This window comes from Morchella importuna (genome assembly GCF_003444635.1).
Source record: "Morchella importuna strain M04M26 chromosome Unknown Morimp01GS042, whole genome shotgun sequence".
NCBI lineage: Eukaryota > Fungi > Ascomycota > Pezizomycetes > Pezizales > Morchellaceae > Morchella > Morchella importuna.
Genome location: NW_025763439.1, coordinates 212,982 through 229,842, shown reverse-complemented (window position 1 = coordinate 229,842; position 16,861 = coordinate 212,982). Strand labels below are relative to the sequence as shown.

General features: G+C 46.9%; 3 protein-coding genes across 3 annotated transcripts; 1 reads left to right on the top strand and 2 right to left on the bottom strand.

Moving 5' to 3' along the window:
- Nucleotides 1–3,088: 3,088 nt before the first annotated feature.
- LAJ45_10144 (uncharacterized protein) lies at nt 3,089–4,647 on the top strand (the record flags this gene model as incomplete). The annotated part of the gene is made up of 4 exons (XM_046119675.1): nt 3,089–3,405; nt 3,454–3,571; nt 3,712–4,131; nt 4,180–4,647. 4 exons carry the CDS (start codon nt 3,089–3,091, stop codon nt 4,645–4,647), a joined length of 1,323 nt encoding a protein of 440 aa, XP_045967125.1.
- A 4,351-nt stretch (nt 4,648–8,998) lies between these two features.
- Nucleotides 8,999–10,840, bottom strand: LAJ45_10143 (uncharacterized protein; the record flags this gene model as incomplete). The annotated part of the gene is made up of 2 exons (XM_046119674.1): nt 8,999–10,660; nt 10,805–10,840. The coding sequence occupies 2 exons, from the start codon at nt 10,838–10,840 to the stop codon at nt 8,999–9,001; spliced, it is 1,698 nt and encodes a 565-aa protein (XP_045967124.1).
- A 3,290-nt stretch (nt 10,841–14,130) lies between these two features.
- Nucleotides 14,131–15,995, bottom strand: LAJ45_10142 (uncharacterized protein; the record flags this gene model as incomplete). The annotated part of the gene is made up of 3 exons (XM_046119673.1): nt 14,131–15,277; nt 15,334–15,918; nt 15,985–15,995. 3 exons carry the CDS (start codon nt 15,993–15,995, stop codon nt 14,131–14,133), a joined length of 1,743 nt encoding a protein of 580 aa, XP_045967123.1.
- Between the last annotated feature and the right edge of the window lie 866 nt (nt 15,996–16,861).

Genomic DNA, 16,861 nt, shown 5'->3' with positions numbered 1-16,861 from the left:
CTGCAGGCGCGCCCAAGCTTATCCGGATCTCGCTGGGGTGACTGACCTAGGTGCCTAAGACGGCATTGCCACCGCTTTTCATCCAGATCTAGTCAGCTAGAGTCGTAAGGGTAAGAGGGTTGTCAACGGCGGATAGAAAGTTGCGGGTCTGCCCTCGCCGGAGAAGGCAACTGTCATCTGTGGTACAATGCACATGCATGGCCACCGCCAGAACACACGGTGTGTCGTCGGAGCTGATACGTGGTGTACCACTTACCCGGCCACCCCTCGTAGGCATTCCTTCATAGACACAGAAAGCAAAGCCCACCGATACACTCCAGAAGCATGAGTATTTCGGGCTCTGCCAGGGTGTCCTTCGAGCCCAGCGCTGCAGGACACGAGGCGTAGAAGAAATATTATGGGGGAGTCCTCAAAAAAGCGGGAGAAAGCGCAATTTCCTCTTCCAGGCTACACGGACCCAGTCGTAGTTAGCGCGTATGTAACCAGGTGAGGTATGTTCTCAGGGTTAGGGCTATTTGAGCGGGAGCATTAACCCTAACCCACACGAAATGGGCTTATTAAAAAAAATATTTTATATATCTGTGCAGCGAATGTGGTCCCGTTGCTTCGCCAAACGTTCAGCTTCCTTGATGGAATGATTCTAAATAGTGACGGGTACTACTCGGGCGCGGATTGAGATTTCTTGCTGTTTAGCCGAGGCTCCTGGCTAACTAAAGAAGGATCGAGCCTGGAACATCATTACGCACTGTCGGTATAAAAGTATTATTGCCGGGTGATCTATATGATCCTGTGTCCTCCATCGGTGATCGTAATAGTTATTGTTTATCCCAACTTACTGCGAGGTCTAAATTCAGGTATACTTTATCGTGTGAGGTCGACTTTAGTTGCAATCTTCGAACATCTCCATGCTTTGGTTCCGGGATCCGAGTCGGCTCAAGCTCTGGGCCAGGTTCGTACCCGTCCCTAATTGTACTAACCCATAACTTATAATCAACTAATTGCGTGTAACACGATCTCATCCCGTAATCTGAAAGGGGCAGTAAGTACTTATCGACCATGAATATGATAGATCTCACTTCACTTTTCATTTGCGAAAAACTGAGAATATCAGGTTTGGGGGGGTGGGTAAAGATCAATCGCTGCATGCAATCTATGGTTCGTTTGCTTTTCCGCCTCTCCTTTCTAGTTCCGCAGGGCGCCAAAAAAAACTGGAAAGCACAGAAAGGGTACTGATTTGAAATATCCACCTCCCAGGCGAGCCACCACGATCACCCTTTAGAGTTAGGTGAATCTCGACTCTCTATTGTTCCTCCCCTAAACTTACCTCAGGCAAAGTCTCTAGCGCTGAGCCCCTGACTGATGCACTATCCTCGTGGCTATGGATATATAGTGTAATCAATACATTGGCTTTTATGAATCAGTCAGTGAGCTGTTTAGATGTTGATGTGTGATGTATCGCCGGACGCTGTGGCGCGTGCGTGGTGCTGATATTACCTTTTAAGGATCTTTTCAAAACCGCGTAGATCACCAAACCTTTTCAACCACAGTAGGCTTTTGAAATTTATCCTCATAAGAACGAGATAGCTATAGTATAATGGCAGAGCGATTTCTACCCATATATCTAAATATAAAACTTATAATTCTTGCAAGAGCCTTGGTAAGCTTGGGGTTTTGGTCAAGATGACCGTTAAGGCTGGGGTCACCATGATGATGTTTTCATTCGCTCGGGGTGTTTCGTTTTATGCTATATTGGAATTGTCACTTGGAATTATGAAGTTCTATTTCTCTGCCGAGAACACAAAGAACTTCATTTCAGGGTTAGGGTCCATGTCCAGGTTTCATTATTCGGCGGTTTGAGCGGCTCTGTCATAATGTAGAACGAGAACACCATTTAACTCGCTATCTAGAACGATATAACTAGATTAGACCACCTAGACGTCTAATACATCATCCTCGCTTCGTTCAACTCTTGAGTCTTGGTTGTGACCTCAGAACGCCACACACCAGGTTGCCAAGACCACATGTTCATTTTGAAGATCCCTTCCGCTAAAGGTGCTTCAACTTGTTACCCCGAATATGTGGTCACCGAGAAAAGTCTCCTACACCACCGTGAGCGCGTTCAAAGCGCGATATCAAGATATGACGTTGAACCCGGGTCGAGAAAGCGAGGGTACGAGATAGTCGGACATCATGCTGGTAGACGAGGGGACATGCTTCGACGATTTGCGCTAAGAAAACTGCAGGGGTTCGAGTACAGCACAAACTCGACAATAGCAAACGGGGCCGGGTTGGAATACTGCACTCTCACTGGTAGAAACCAAGGAATGTTAATCCTCCGGTGGTTGTGATTAAGGCTCATCGCCTATTTGACAAATCGGACAGCAAGAAGTACCCACTCTCTCAGCCGTCCCGGTGCGTGATTGTTGAGACTGCGCACTGTTAAGTGCGGGGTTTGAGAGTGTTTCGGAAGGAACGTACTGAGAACAGGAAACGATAAGTGTTAGTTTGATGCGCTGTGTGCTATCCAACAAATAGGCTCGTTGTCTTTCACATGCCTAAAAAAAACTCTTGTCGTCTTTCGTTGCATCTATCATACTCCAATCAGAGCAAGAGTCGGGGAGGGGGGCGTGCAATAACTGGGGCACAACTCGAAGCGCGGATTTCAGAGGACTGCTTCTCGGCGAGGCTGGACCCCGTCATGATATCTCATAGTACAGGATCTCACTGGGAAACTCCCAGTCAGTGATTGACTAATGGATTCCCTACAAGACATGATAGGCTTCAAGAACGCTAGAGGTGTAAGCGCTCCACTGCCACGCCCCCCCCCCCCCCCCCCCCGCGTACCTTCTCCTACTGGTTCAACCTTTATTTCGACACTAAGTAATTATACACTTTCTCCACAGGTCCGATGCTAACCAAACTTTAAGATTTAGGTGTATGATCTATCGTGCATGCTATTTTGAATACATCTAGCAAGCTCGGTCGGGTTAGACACGCGACCAGAGATCTGCTTTGATAAGAATAAGATTATCGTCGCATTTCTGTTACATCTTTCCCACTATACACCCCTCAATCATTCTCGAACACAATGACGGGCAACCGAACCTATGTCGAGGGGCAAGAGGGTACCTATTATTGCCGTCCCACAAACTGGCTGGATGTGTGCAAGTTCTTTCTTTTCAACTATGCGCTCCATGCCTTTACCATCATCAATGCTCCCGGCTCAGGAATCGTGACGAGCTTATTTCACAGCGTTTTGTCAATCCTTTTACCATTCCCGGGAGTCTTTTTCGCCCTATTTATCATCTGTGAAAATACACGGAGGCCTCGGAATGACTTCGAGAGCGCTTTGAGGGCAACAGCGTTGTGTATGGTAGTGCCAAAGCGTGAGGAGTTCCGGTGTGGGTAAGTCTGTCTAATTCTAGATAGCGAGAAGATACTCAGTGTATTCAGCGATCCAATATCGCCGGCGATGACAGATGTCCATGGGAGCCATCCAGCTCCCTCCTCCTCCTCGTCCTCTCAAACCACGGCTGAGAATGCAGAGGAGACCCCGCACGCATATGAGCTGGTTCTTGTCCAGGGTTCTTTACCGTCAAGCCTTTGATCCCGGAAGGCACCACCACCGCCAAATCCTCTGATACGCCCCGATATAAAACGAAGCTGGGTAGTAATTCCAATATACTGAAATCCGGGGTTGCGATTCTGCAGATTTGTTACGGCTCCTACGAGCTGTATGACGCGTACAAAGGGAAGCTGGAAAAGCTGGGTTATGCGTCGTATGCGCTGACAGTTATCCCCTACATCATGATGTCCTTTTTAAATCTCTGTGCTTCACTTTGTCAGCCGGGATACAGTGCAATGTATCTCGTCCACTATCGCGGTGAGATGGATTACGAACCTCCTCGGCGCTGCAAGAAGCAGTCGACGATATTTTCAGCCAATTCGGAGCCAAAGGGTAGTGGATACTATTCCGAGCTGGAAGACGTGGAGGAGGCATCCACGGATCGAGAACACGGTGAAGAGCGGGATCAGTGGATGGTTGATGCAGAATCTAAGACGGCTGGCGCAGTTGGCCTGGCTTATTCCTTGACTAAGAAGGGTATACGTTCACACGCAGATTATCATCAGGTAAATTACCACCGCGCGCTCAACTAAAATATGACTAATAAAGTCTAGACTCAAAGCATCATCAAGTTATCGTTGATAGGGATTGCATTGGCTTTATGCTACATATTGCCCTACCTCTTAATCTTCGCCCTGACCGGCTTTCGCGGCGGGCAAAGTACCATCGTAGAGCGCATCTTCACAATCGGCCCTCTCCTCTTTGGGCAATTTGTTTTCCGCTTCAAAAAGCCGAACGTTCGGGCATTCAGCCGTAGAGGGCGTAAGCTATACGAGCGGCCGATGATAAAATACAATATTCCATGGCCTATTAGCTCCATGTGTGGGAAGACTGGAAGTCTCGCATTTTTTAATCCTTTGAGGAGTCCCTCCGCGGCCGACATGGAGTATATAAGGAACAGTGGGTGGTTCAGCGTCTCAGTGTTTGTGTTTACTACCCTTTGGCAAATAGCACCCGCGTTGGGGGGGTTTGTGGTGGTCGCGCAGATGATACTGAAGGATCAGATTTGTGTCAAGCTGTAGAGCTGTAAATATGTGCGGGAGGGAGGTTTTTGCCCCGTCTAGGAAGGTGACGTTTCTATAATAGCAAAATATCCCGGTATTCTTTTCCAAGGTGTTACTGTTGGGTGTTTAAGCAGATATGGAAATGTACGTACTCAACCATGGGAAAAGACATTTATAATAGAAGTAAATAGTTACCCGTTTTTCCCCATCAAACCTCGCCATACAGATGGTGGCGCACTGAAGTATGAGAAGATGTCTCCCCCTATCGCACCCCCCGGCACCCATACCACATTCTTTATCTAAACTTTTATGTACCCATTTACAAGAAACTGATATAATCGCTCAGTCAGAAGATATCGTATATTTCTCCAAAACTCTCACCTAGATGTTGAATCGCCGGAATACCGGCATTAATCATTGCAAGTATCAAATTTGGAAGGTGGCGGTGGCTTGGGCCGAGTCGGCGGTTGTGGCTGGTTGAGCCGGGCTAGTGTGGCAGGTGTGGGTGGGAACCCGCACCTACAGAAATAGCAGAGCCCTGCGGTGATTTGGTGCGGGCAAAGGGTGGGTTTGATTCCAGTGGGCCGGAATGTTGCGAAGTTAAGGGGGGGCGAATCTGATTTTCCTCCCAAATACTGGAGCCCGAGGCCGGCGCGGATATTAATTTAGAGTCTCCTTCAAGCAATTCCTATGTTACTTTTTTTGCACTTCCTCGGCGATCAGTCAGTCTCGCTGCCTCAAATACCAAGAGCCTAGCTAGGCTCACGAGACGAGACGAGACGAGGCGAGAGCATACACTGAGGCCCTGGTCCTGGTCCTGGCCAGAGCAACCCTAACCCTGACCCAATTATACATGGCTTCGAACGCTCATGCAAGGATTATGTTTCGCCGGTATCAGAGCCCTGATACGACTCATGATAACGATATAGGACAACCGTTAAGCAGCGGTAGTTAAGGTGCCCGGTCGTGTTTTCTGGTCGGGTGGTCTGTGTTCGTGGACTATAGGGTTCGACGGATGGCCTTCTCGGCGGTGACCTGGCGCTGGGGAGGGTATAGGGAGGGTGTCGTGATTCTGGGGCGGCGCTGCCCGCGATGGGAAGACCTGCGTGAGGTTGTGGGGAAGGGTAGCATCGGATGCACTTTCACAGGGACACTTCGGTTGATGCGTTGGGTGGGTCTATGAGTGATGGTTACTGGGACTAGGACTAAGACTAAGATTATTGCACAGGGACTAGGGTTTGTGCTGGGGATGTGCGTAATGGTTAGTTCGACATCGCCAATCGAGGTGTCCATAAGATTATGTGAGGGTGGGAGGTTTTACTGAACGATTTCGGGGGTGTCTCGACTGGGAGGGGAGGTATGCTGATGCGTTTTCTGCGGTATGTAGAGCGTAGCCCATCACGATAAATCTACATTGTAAAGCAGTCAATCACATCTGGTATCATATTCGTGCTTGGGAGGCGGGAAATATTTAATATGTAAGTTGAGCCGCCTCCGCCGGATCTGAATGCGAGTGGTTAAGGCCCACCGGAATACTACGTAAAAAGAACAAAGCTTCTAAATGACATTGACAACATAGTATTCTTTGAAGTACTGTCGACGATTTTACCTACACCTTTCCCTACTAAGTACATACCGTTGACGATTTTACCTACACCTTTCCCTACTACTAAATACATACTGTCGACGATTTAACTAACTAGCACCTTTCCCTACTTTGAAGTAATGTCGCCGATTTTACCTACACCTTTCTCTACGACCGTGACTTTTCTGGGGAATATTGTCAATCAGTAGGGAAAGTTGTAAGTACTAGATAATGGTGCAGGGAAAATCGTTAACAGTAGGTAAAGGTGTAGGTAAAATCGTCGGCAGTAGGCTGGGAAAGGTGCTGGTAAAATCGTCGACAGTACTTCGAAGTAGGGAAAGGTGTATGTAAAATAGTCAACACTGGCAGTAGGGAAAAGTGCAGGTAAAATTGTCAGCAGTAGGTAAAAGTTTAGTAGGGAAAATTGTCGGTCCGCGATTGCTACTGTTCTTGGTATTTCTTGTGTCCGAGTCTACTGATTATTGACTTAGATATTTTTGGATCTCAAGTTCGACTACGTATACCTATTGAGTTAGCTTATACGTATTGCTTGTACTAGTAAGTGCTATATATTGAAAAGATATGATGATTCAGGTGGTAAGCTCCAAGTCTATCTTGAAGCAAGATCATAATCGGGATGATTCGCGTTCAATCCCTCGATATTCATTTGTTTTGCATCGGGACACTCACAGAAGTATTCTTCGGTATGATGCATTTACTAATCTCTTTACTGATACCTTTACTGATGCCTTTACTGATGCATTTCAACCCGTGATTCAGGGGGAGTCCGGCATTGTTTGTATTTCTATTTTCCTGATATAAGTATTTCCCGACCTCTTGACAAAAGGAAACTGTGATGCATTAAGGATTCATTGGTTGATGCATAAATTGATGCATTATCTACACGTTTTAGGAACCAGGTTTGATAAATTGACTGATGACTTTTATTGAGGCATTTATAATGCATTTACCGATGCATTTCGTACCATGGTAGAGTGTGTTCTCAATGGCTTTCCTCAAGGATTTCCGCACAAACCTGAGCAGTAAATGTATTCTTGGTAGAGAATCGTCAGTAAAGCCATACATATATCGTCTGAAAACTGATTAGTGATTTCACAGTTGCCTTACAGGCGACTGTTGAAATATGCTCTACGTCAAAGTATGTGACATCTATCCCAATTTTGGACTTAGTAGATTCAAGTTTTGATGCATTTCCTAGCTATACGTACCTCTACTAATAGCTTGTGGTTGATATAGTACCGATCTATTATCTCAATATATTAAACGCTAGCTATCGCCTAGTTGGCACGACGTGAAATAGTTAGCAAAATAGTACAAGTTTGATTCCGATGTTGTATTCAAGCTTATTTTTATTGATCCATATACTGACAAATTGGCTGACAAATTGGCTGACAAATTGGCTGACAAATTGGCTGATAAATTGACTGATAAATTGACTGACAAATTGACTGATGAATTGACTGAGATTTAAATGATAAACTCAGCAGTAAAATCGTAAAGTAGGAATGGGGATGCATTTGCCGATGCATTATATGGATGCATTATTCTGGTATTGGTGCAGGGAAGGGGGATTTATTTCCTGATTCATTATCACGATACATTCCCCACCGTAGCACAGAGATCACGTAGCGCCAACGGTGTGCTTCTCCCACTACTGTGACAGAGCGAAGTTGAATTATCAGCCAATTAGACAAAGGCTGGGCAGGAGACAGGTGTTGGCCAGGTACTGTCTAGCTAGCACTCGCGATCAATCTAAAGCCTGGTCACTAACCGAGCCTCCGCCCCCCCACTTCTTCTCTTGTGGATATGCGCCCACTGGTAGTGACACCTAGAAAGAAATAGACTTCGTCGAAAGAAAGGATATATAGAGAAGTAATGTATTGAGCGTGTTGATAGTGCTATCTAAGGGAGGATTCCCCGTATTTATACGAAAGAGAGGTAATACAAAAGAGCTACAAAGAGTCATAGACATATGAGTAGTAGAATGACTACTAGGAAAGTGAGTCATGAGGCAGTCATATGCCGATGACAAATACTATAATGAAATAATGAGGATCCTTCAATACTATGAGACCTGCCGGGCGTCCTATTTCAAGAGAGTGAACCAAGCGCGGAGTGATTCAATACCTGAACAAGTTCATGGTGGGATGCATGGGGGAAAAAACACCATAGAAAGCGCGGTTAGACGCTGATACCAATTCTATGGGGGGTTTGATGAGTGGGGCAACGCATCTCCATATTAGCTAGCTACGCTTGATATCATCACTAGACGCGCTTGTGCCGCTCACAAGATAGGAGAATGAGCGGGATATCTGGAGCTAGGTGGCCCGGTGAGTTGCCCTCCCGGTGAGACGGTATTAAACAAACAAATCAAAAGAAAAGAAAATATGCTCGATGGCGAGTGGGATTCTGTGATTCATCCCCGGTGCGTGGGTGGCGGCGGGTGATGTGGCTGTGGGCGGATTAATGGTACTCCGTGCGGGAGGTGAGCAAAATATAAACTTGAAAGAAGGCACAGGGACATTTCATGACACCACAAGACATCACGCACATCGCCAGTGCCACTATCATATCCCGCGCATTACTGCGGTGCAGCGTATCTCTACGAATGATACAGGAAAGGAGACGTTTGTTGAACTAAGCTACGCACGCTCTACAGGTGATCTTACAGGCACCCCCTCCCCTTCCCACTCCCATCCCTTTCACCCTAACCCTCCACTCCCAACCACGCTTTTTCCCATACGCGCTCCCAATCTCCCCCATCTAAATCCAGCTCTCCAACGCCAACGCCATTCTCGCCCCATTCATGCACACTACAATCCCCCCCATCCGCTCCCTCACTATCAGCGCCCTCGCCATCTCCCCGCCCCGCACACAAGCGTGGAACTCCCGCTCGAGCTCATCAAACTCGTTGTTGAGGTCGATCATGTGGTGTAAGATGATGCTGCGCTTCATTGTCGCCGGCGAGGCCGGGCGTTCCTCATCGTCAGTGCTGTTTGTGGGGCGAGGAGGCATGTGTGTAGGGGTGAGGGTGCGGGAGGCGTCGGAGTTGCTGTCGTCTTCGTAGGTGGATCCGCCGTTGGAGTGCCATGTGGGAGAGGGGGTGAGGGGCTGCTCATCGGAGGTGGTGGCAGGGTCGGAGAAAGTGTCCTCTATGGCTGTGGAGAAGACTGAATCTGCGACCATGACATCTCCAACTGAGGAGGCGGCATCCGGAGCGTCCGCTGTTTCGATGGGCGCTTCCTGAGTCGTAGTAGCGGGTGAAGACACGGATGTTCTTGTGGCCCCAGACTCGGCAGTATGCACCACCTTCACCGCATACAATATCCCAGTAATCTCAGCCGCCTTGACAGCCTGTCTAACAACCACCGGCATAGGCGGCGCACCACCAGCGGTATAGGGATCCCCCATCTGAATATCTTCGTCATCATCATCACTGGACCCAGACTCCATATCACGGCCAACTTGAGAAACAGCAGCCCCGTAGAATGCTTCCGCGAGGATAGCGTTGACGGCTGATTCGAGGAAGGGGTCTTCCATGGTCATGGCGTGGTTTTTGTTGTTGGAGGCGGGGTCGGGGTTGGGAGTAGGATGTGTGGCGTTGGCAGCTGACGCAGGGGTAGTGGCCACGCGAGGGAGTTCGACGGCGTGGATGGTAGTCGTTGAGCACTGACTCTCTGCACTTCCGGCGGAATCTGCGATCTCTATCCCACCAGCGGGGCGAGGGACATCGAGGAAGCTCCACTCACGAGTACGCTGACCGACACCGGGATTGAGAGGCTCATCGCTAGTCATATCGACATCCCCATTATCCGACACCTCACTCAGAACCGACTTCTCCGTCCCCATAGACGCGACCGGGCCCATAGTCTCCACACCCCCAGCATTATGTGCACTTTCAATAAAACCCCACTCACCCCCACCGCCACTAATGTCCACGTTACCAGCTTCCTCGGTAGTCATGATAACGTCTTCATCGTTGGACGCAGCCTGCCCATGGTGAGACTCCTCCTCACTCTCCACAGAGGTAACCGAGTCCGCGATCTCCACAGCGCTGACTCTGGCGGTACGTGCAGCTAACGCGGTAGCTTCGATGATGCTCCACTCACCCGCACCTGCGCCCGCCCCCGCTGTACCTACCACTGTACCCGCACCCGCAGCCATAGCAGCAGCAGCACTCGCACTCCGGCCCCTTCTAAGCCCCTTCCCATACCCAGACCCAGTCACACCCCCACTCCCACCCGCAGATCCAATCCCAGCCGAAGACGCAGGCACCACCCCCGCGACCGAGCGAGGCGCGGCAACAGATGCGGTATAAGTCCCACCGTCACTCTGCTCGCCCCTCACACGCTTACACTCCACCTTCTTCGCCTTGACGCCCTCCCAGTGTTGTACTGCGGCGGCGTTGACGTTGGATTTGAGTTCCTGTTTTTGCACACCTCGTATATTAGCCCTTCTGTCCACACACTAACACAAAACATAAGTGCAACTACCCAACGCCCTGCGGGCATGGGGGGTGGATCAAGGGGAGGGAATGAGAAGGAGAGGGGACAAACCCAAGTCGGTAACCACAAAGTGCCCGTTGTCGGGTCGCAGCCGGCCCATTGGATGAGGTACGAGGTGTAGGTCTCGGAGAGGATACACTTGACTGGCCAGGGTTTTGTTATCCAGGTTGTTGGGACGGGAGGTGAGGTGGTTGGCGGTGCGGTTGGCGGGGAGGCATGGTGCAGTTGGTGGTTAGAGCGAGGAACGGGAAAGGTTCTGGTGGGGGAAGTGGGCGTGTAAAAAGGTTGTGCGGAAAAGCTTGCGGTGGTAGGAGAGGGCGCGAGAGTGAGAGAGGGCGAGAGCTATATACTTGTCTTGTCAGCTCTTTCTTAGTTCGGGAGTAGGATTATCCGTCTAGCCGTATTTGTAGTTATTAAAGTCCCCCAGCGTCAGTATTTATTAAACTGCAAAAGCCGTGGGCACAGCTGTGTATTTATAGCTGCCCCCACCAAGCATCCGGCACCAAGCAGCCGGGGCTTGGCATTTCGGCGAGGCAGGTTAGGTACTGCTGAGTGATGGGTGCAATAACGTTAGTGGCGCCCAGTTTGGAGTGTTTGGATGGTGTTGGACGGCGTTGAGATTGGTTGATCGGGGCTGTGAGGGGTTAGCGTGGGGGGGGTATTGTGACGCCCCAATCATGGACATCCGCGGTTGGGTCATCAATAGTATGATTTCCTGGTTGTTATACGCCAACTGAACCAGTCAAGGATGTCCCCTGGGCAATAGAAAGAAAAACAGAATAAATGTTCTGTCAATTTCGCTTCTACCCACAAGGCCTCATAATAATATAAGCGTGGGGAATCCTAAAGAAACTCGACTGATTTTTTTTTGGGGGAGGGGGTATTTGCCAATTCTGAGAAGTGCACTGGCCGAATAAGGAGGCCTGAGGCGTTGGGATTTTGAGAGGTTTACTTTTACATCGTTATGTTTTACAGTAATTAGTTGAATTCCCCGAACATATTGAGGTTCGATATAAAGCGTAACCTTTCAAAATATATAATCTCCGAAGCTATTCAGCTGCAGCCTGAACAAGATGTGGGACAAAACTTTAAATAGATTTAGCTTCATTTGACTATCAAATATGATAGCTGCAATATTGAAATTTGAAATTCTTAACTATGCTTTTAACGATTATGGTTATAGTTTTGCAGGAGTGATGATTGAATCATCAATGCTAATAAAACTGCTCCTACGGAGAGGATAAACTCTTACTTCATCTACTAATCAGTTATGAGATAATTGCTAGAATAGAGGGCAAAACAACTATAATTTGACGTGATTGCTCGGTAGTACAATTTGCTATATCGGACAGTATAGGAATAGTTTTGAGAAGAAAAATTTCTAGCTTGTTAAAAGTTTCCCAAATCCGAAGTAAAATATTTTGGAGAAGATATGTTGATAAAATTAACCTATTTCTCTGTCTTTCCTTGCTGCAATGAGCTTCTCAGTAAAAATATTCATATATAAAATATTAATACTAACAGTTTGAATTCAAAAGAGTAAAATTCATATTTAGCAGAATTGTCAATACTTATAAAAGAAAAGAATTATACTATTGTTCAACAGAGTTTAAACTGGAGAGTTCCGGAAATAAGAATCAAAATCCGGATTGGATTTCTATTTTGTTCTTTGGATTTCTTTAACTGTAGATCTATTGGATGCGTCATTGAACTCGCTTATGGGTTTATATTAGGAGCTTCGCCCTCTTTACCATGGCAGGAAATGCATCAATTGATGCATTTCGCTATGAAAGTGGCTTGCAAATGCATCAGTTGATGCATAAGCTTGTTGAGGCCTCAATAAATGCATCAGGCTATACATTTGCTGACAATTTTGCCTACACTTTTTCCTACTGTCGACGATTTTACCTACACCTTTCCCTACTAAGTGCGTACTGTAGGGAAGGTTGTAAGTACTAGGTCATTGTGTAGGGAAAATCGTCGACAGTAGGGAAAGGCGTAGGTAAAATCATCGACAGTAGGCCTGGAAAGGTGCTGGTAAAATCGTCGACAGCACTTCGAAGTAGGGAAAGGTGTATGTAAAATAGTCAACACTGGCAGTAGGCAAAAGTATAGGTAAAATCGTCGGCAGTAGGTAAAGGTGTAGTAGGGAAAGCGGTCAGTCCGCGAATACTACTGTTCTTGGTATTTCTTGTGTCTAGTGATTATTGATTCAGATATTTTTGGATCTCCAGTTGGGCTACTTATGCCTATTGAGTCAGCTTATATGTATTGCGTGTACTAGTAAGTGCTATATATTGAAAAGATATGATGGTACAGATGGTAAGCTCCAAGTCTAACTTGAAGCTAGATCATAATCGAGATGATTCGGGTTCAATCCCTCCATATACATTTGTTTTGGATCGGGACACTAGCAGAAGTGTTCTTCGGTATGATGCATTTACTAATCTCTTTACCGATGCCTTAACCGATGCCTTTACTGATGCATTTCAACCCGTGATTTAGGGGGAGTCCGGCACTGTTTGTATTTCTATTTTCCTGATATAAGTATTTCCCGACCTCTCGGCCAAAGGAGACTATGATGCATCAAGGATGCATTAGTTGATGCATTAATTGATGCATTATCCACACGTTTTAGGAACAAGATTTGATAAATTGACTGACGACTTTCACTGATGCATTTACTGATGCATTTCGTACCATGATAGAGAATATTGGCAGTAAATATTACGTGGAGTCCACTACAAGCCTGTACATTCTTTAAAATAGATTAAATAGATTATTAGCTTTCTTTCTGACTCTCGCAAGCATGTCCTTGTGCCAAAATACGCCTCACAATTTCCGCCGGGGATGCTTTAAAAAATCACCTTTTCGCAAAGTTAACTGTGATAACAAAGCAAAGGGCAGGATACATATTGGGGACTTGAATACTTTATCTCAAGCTATATAACTTTAATTTAAACTCACAACCAGTATTAACAGTTGTCGATAGATTGAATGATTATAATAATACATAGTTACTACTTAAAAGATAACCTCCTTTGAGGTCTTTCTGCACCCTACACCGCATATACCTTTTGTAAATTCACTACAAAACAATTAAAAGACACCTAAAAAACTCTTCCGACATTTGGCTTCTTAGCTTGAATATTAGTTCCAACATCGCTCATCAACTGGCCTTGGTTGCTTTCCGGTGACGATCGCTTTCCGGTGCAACACGTTACCTACAAGCTGACTTTATCTCTCTAATGTCTCTTTAAAGCATCTTGTACAATAGCAAAAGGTTCAAATAATCCCCGGAAGCAGTAGGATAATCAGGGGCTGAGATAATTCGAATTTCTGAGCTAGTCTTTCCAGGTTCCCTAGGCACAAATCCGAGACCCCAAAGCCCTAGTACTCGGCATTGATGAAGTGTCTCGTGAAGTCGCTTAACTTCAGCTTTGATCCCGTAACCTCCTCAAACCTCCCTACCCGATCCTTAACGAAGATCCTGACAGCACCTATGTCGGAATCTGTGACGAGAGCCGCTATGTCAACTAAATAGTCCTTGTTACCCCCAACTAAAATCCCAAACAACTCGGCAAACAACATCAGCTTCATAAGATGCTCTAAATCGCTGCTTAGGTTTGAAACAATCTGATCATCAGTTAATCTCACAGTCCTAGAGAGAGCAACCGTCATATCTCTATTCCCCATTCCCACCGCCGCTAACACCCCAGCCTGTAAAAGGGTGCAAAAGTCCTTTGAACCCTGCTGCAGGCCGTTGCACAGGTATTCAAAGGTGGCAACGTGCCCTGAATAGCTTGCCTCCACCACCTGAGAAAAAGGCAAGACCAGAGGGTTTAACGGCGGAAGGAACTGCCAGGTCTGATAACGCCATAGCCTACGGCGATCTTCAATGTATACATCTACCGCCGGGGACCCCAAGAACTTCAGAAACGGCTCACAAGACTCATCTTTGTCCCAGAGATACACATTATTGTAGAGATTGAATGTCGCATATTCCCAAAGCGGATACAGATCTACGCGGGCCCTGTACTCTTTGTATGATAGGCATGGCTGTTCGAAGCAGCCCAAAACAAGGAACTTAAAACAGTCGGTGGTAACAGTCTTCGCAGCATCAGGTATGGCGCCGCAACTGCCTGTGAGATACTCGTTTATGGAGAAATGGGCAGGTTTAACTCTCCCATTAGTGGAATCGACCAGTAAAAGACCCCCACAAACCTCTAATATCATACTGATATCAGGGGTGTCCCCGGGGCCAATGTCCTTGATGTGATCACTAACTGAAACCGCCTGGCAAAATTCTTCAATAGTAAGAGCACGAAAAGCATTGACTGCCCACGAGAGAGACTTCAATGCAAGTGTTCTTCTACTCTTGTGCTGCTCCTTGATATCCTGTATCACCCTTTGGTAAATATCAAAGAGTGCATCTTCCTCTGCCAGTGATGAGTCAAGATTCTGCATAGATGACTTGATCTCGTTCACAGTGGTCTGCTTGCAAATATCCTCTATAAAAAAGTGGACCAGCAAGAACCTATACATTGGAAAATTAGCCGCGCCCAGCGTCCTGGTAGCGGGTTCAAAACTCACATTCCCTTCGCACACTCAACCAACCTTGTCGAAATATCCTCTTCGACCTTTGATGATATGAGCCTTCTGGCATGTCGATTATCGTCAATTTTCCTCTGGATATAGATCTTCAGATCTTCCTCCTGTGCCGCAAGCGTGATAGCTACAACGCCCCCTATGGCCGGGAAGGAGTGAACTATATCAAGTGGGTATGGCCGACTCGTTACGAATACACTTGTGCCTGAACTTCCAAGCTCATGAAAGATGGGAATCAACGCTTGGCGCTGGTCTTCCTCATCAAACTCATCTAGTGCATCAAACACAAAGAATACCCGCTTGAAAGCCTTCAGGATTCCAAGTAACACTTCGCGAGCAGTAGCCTCATCAGATATTAATGCCTTGTTCAGTGGAGAAAGCTTATCGTCTGATGACTCAAGGAGTACTGGAATGGTGGATAGTTGGGAGGATAATTGATGAATAAGACTGCAAAGTACCAAAGCAGTGGTTTGTTGTTCTCGCTCTTTATAACTGAAGTATACGAAGGCAATGCCGATGTTGTCCGGTGATATGGAAGCCATGTGGTTCAGGTCGTCAATCACCCGCGAGCTTCGAAGAAGTCAATTCACCATCAGGGAGAGTGGACGCAGCAGCGGATAAATGTTAATTGCTTACCTGAGGAACATTTTTCCAGCGCCCGTTATGCAGCACATGATTCTGCTCAGCAAACCGATTCCAAATCATGCTAGGAATAGAAACACCATAGTACTCACGTATACCATTGCCCCACAGTATTTTAAAATCCGGATTCTCCTATATCGAACGCTGAAATTCCGGTTTTAGGGCAAGCCAAGTCCGAGTATCTAGCTGTCTCCTGCCACTAATTTCAACATGCTTCTCATCAAAGCGAGTGTGGTAGGCCCAGTTCAGGATCTTAGCTCGCTTCTTCTCTAAACAACGGTCAGCAGAGGAGTTCACACTGTGGAGTAAAATGTGTTACCTAGGCCAGATTCTATCTTTCTATTCCTCTCCTTCTCTGCAGCAACAAACCCCACTTGAACCCGACCCAAGATATCATACACATTCATATCGGTGTTCCGAGCAAAGACCTCGATCGCAGTGGATAGGTAGCTATAAGCCCATAGTTAGGTAGAGATCTCGTGGACATGGACAGTAACCTACTGTTGCTCGGCGGACATCGCAAGGCCGAATAAACTCTTGTACCGCTCAATTGTTAATAGGACCGCCGATGTATGACTTTGCAACAGCGGCCAACGGGCCCGGTGGAGTATCCTCCTGGAAGAACCTTTCCTTGGTTCAAGCCGTCCCTGGATATCCTCCAGCACACGTCTGCATTCCTTTAACGGACCTTCGAGAGCCAGAAGATGCTTGGCTGCGGTTTTATTACTGTCCACCTGATGTTTGAGAATCGACAGTACTACGACAAGAGATGATAGTTCGCTGTGGAGGCTTTGGATATCCTGTTTGGCGTCTTTTATTTTAGTTATGTAGCTGTAGCTGAATCCTACGACCACCCCCGTGATCTGGATTA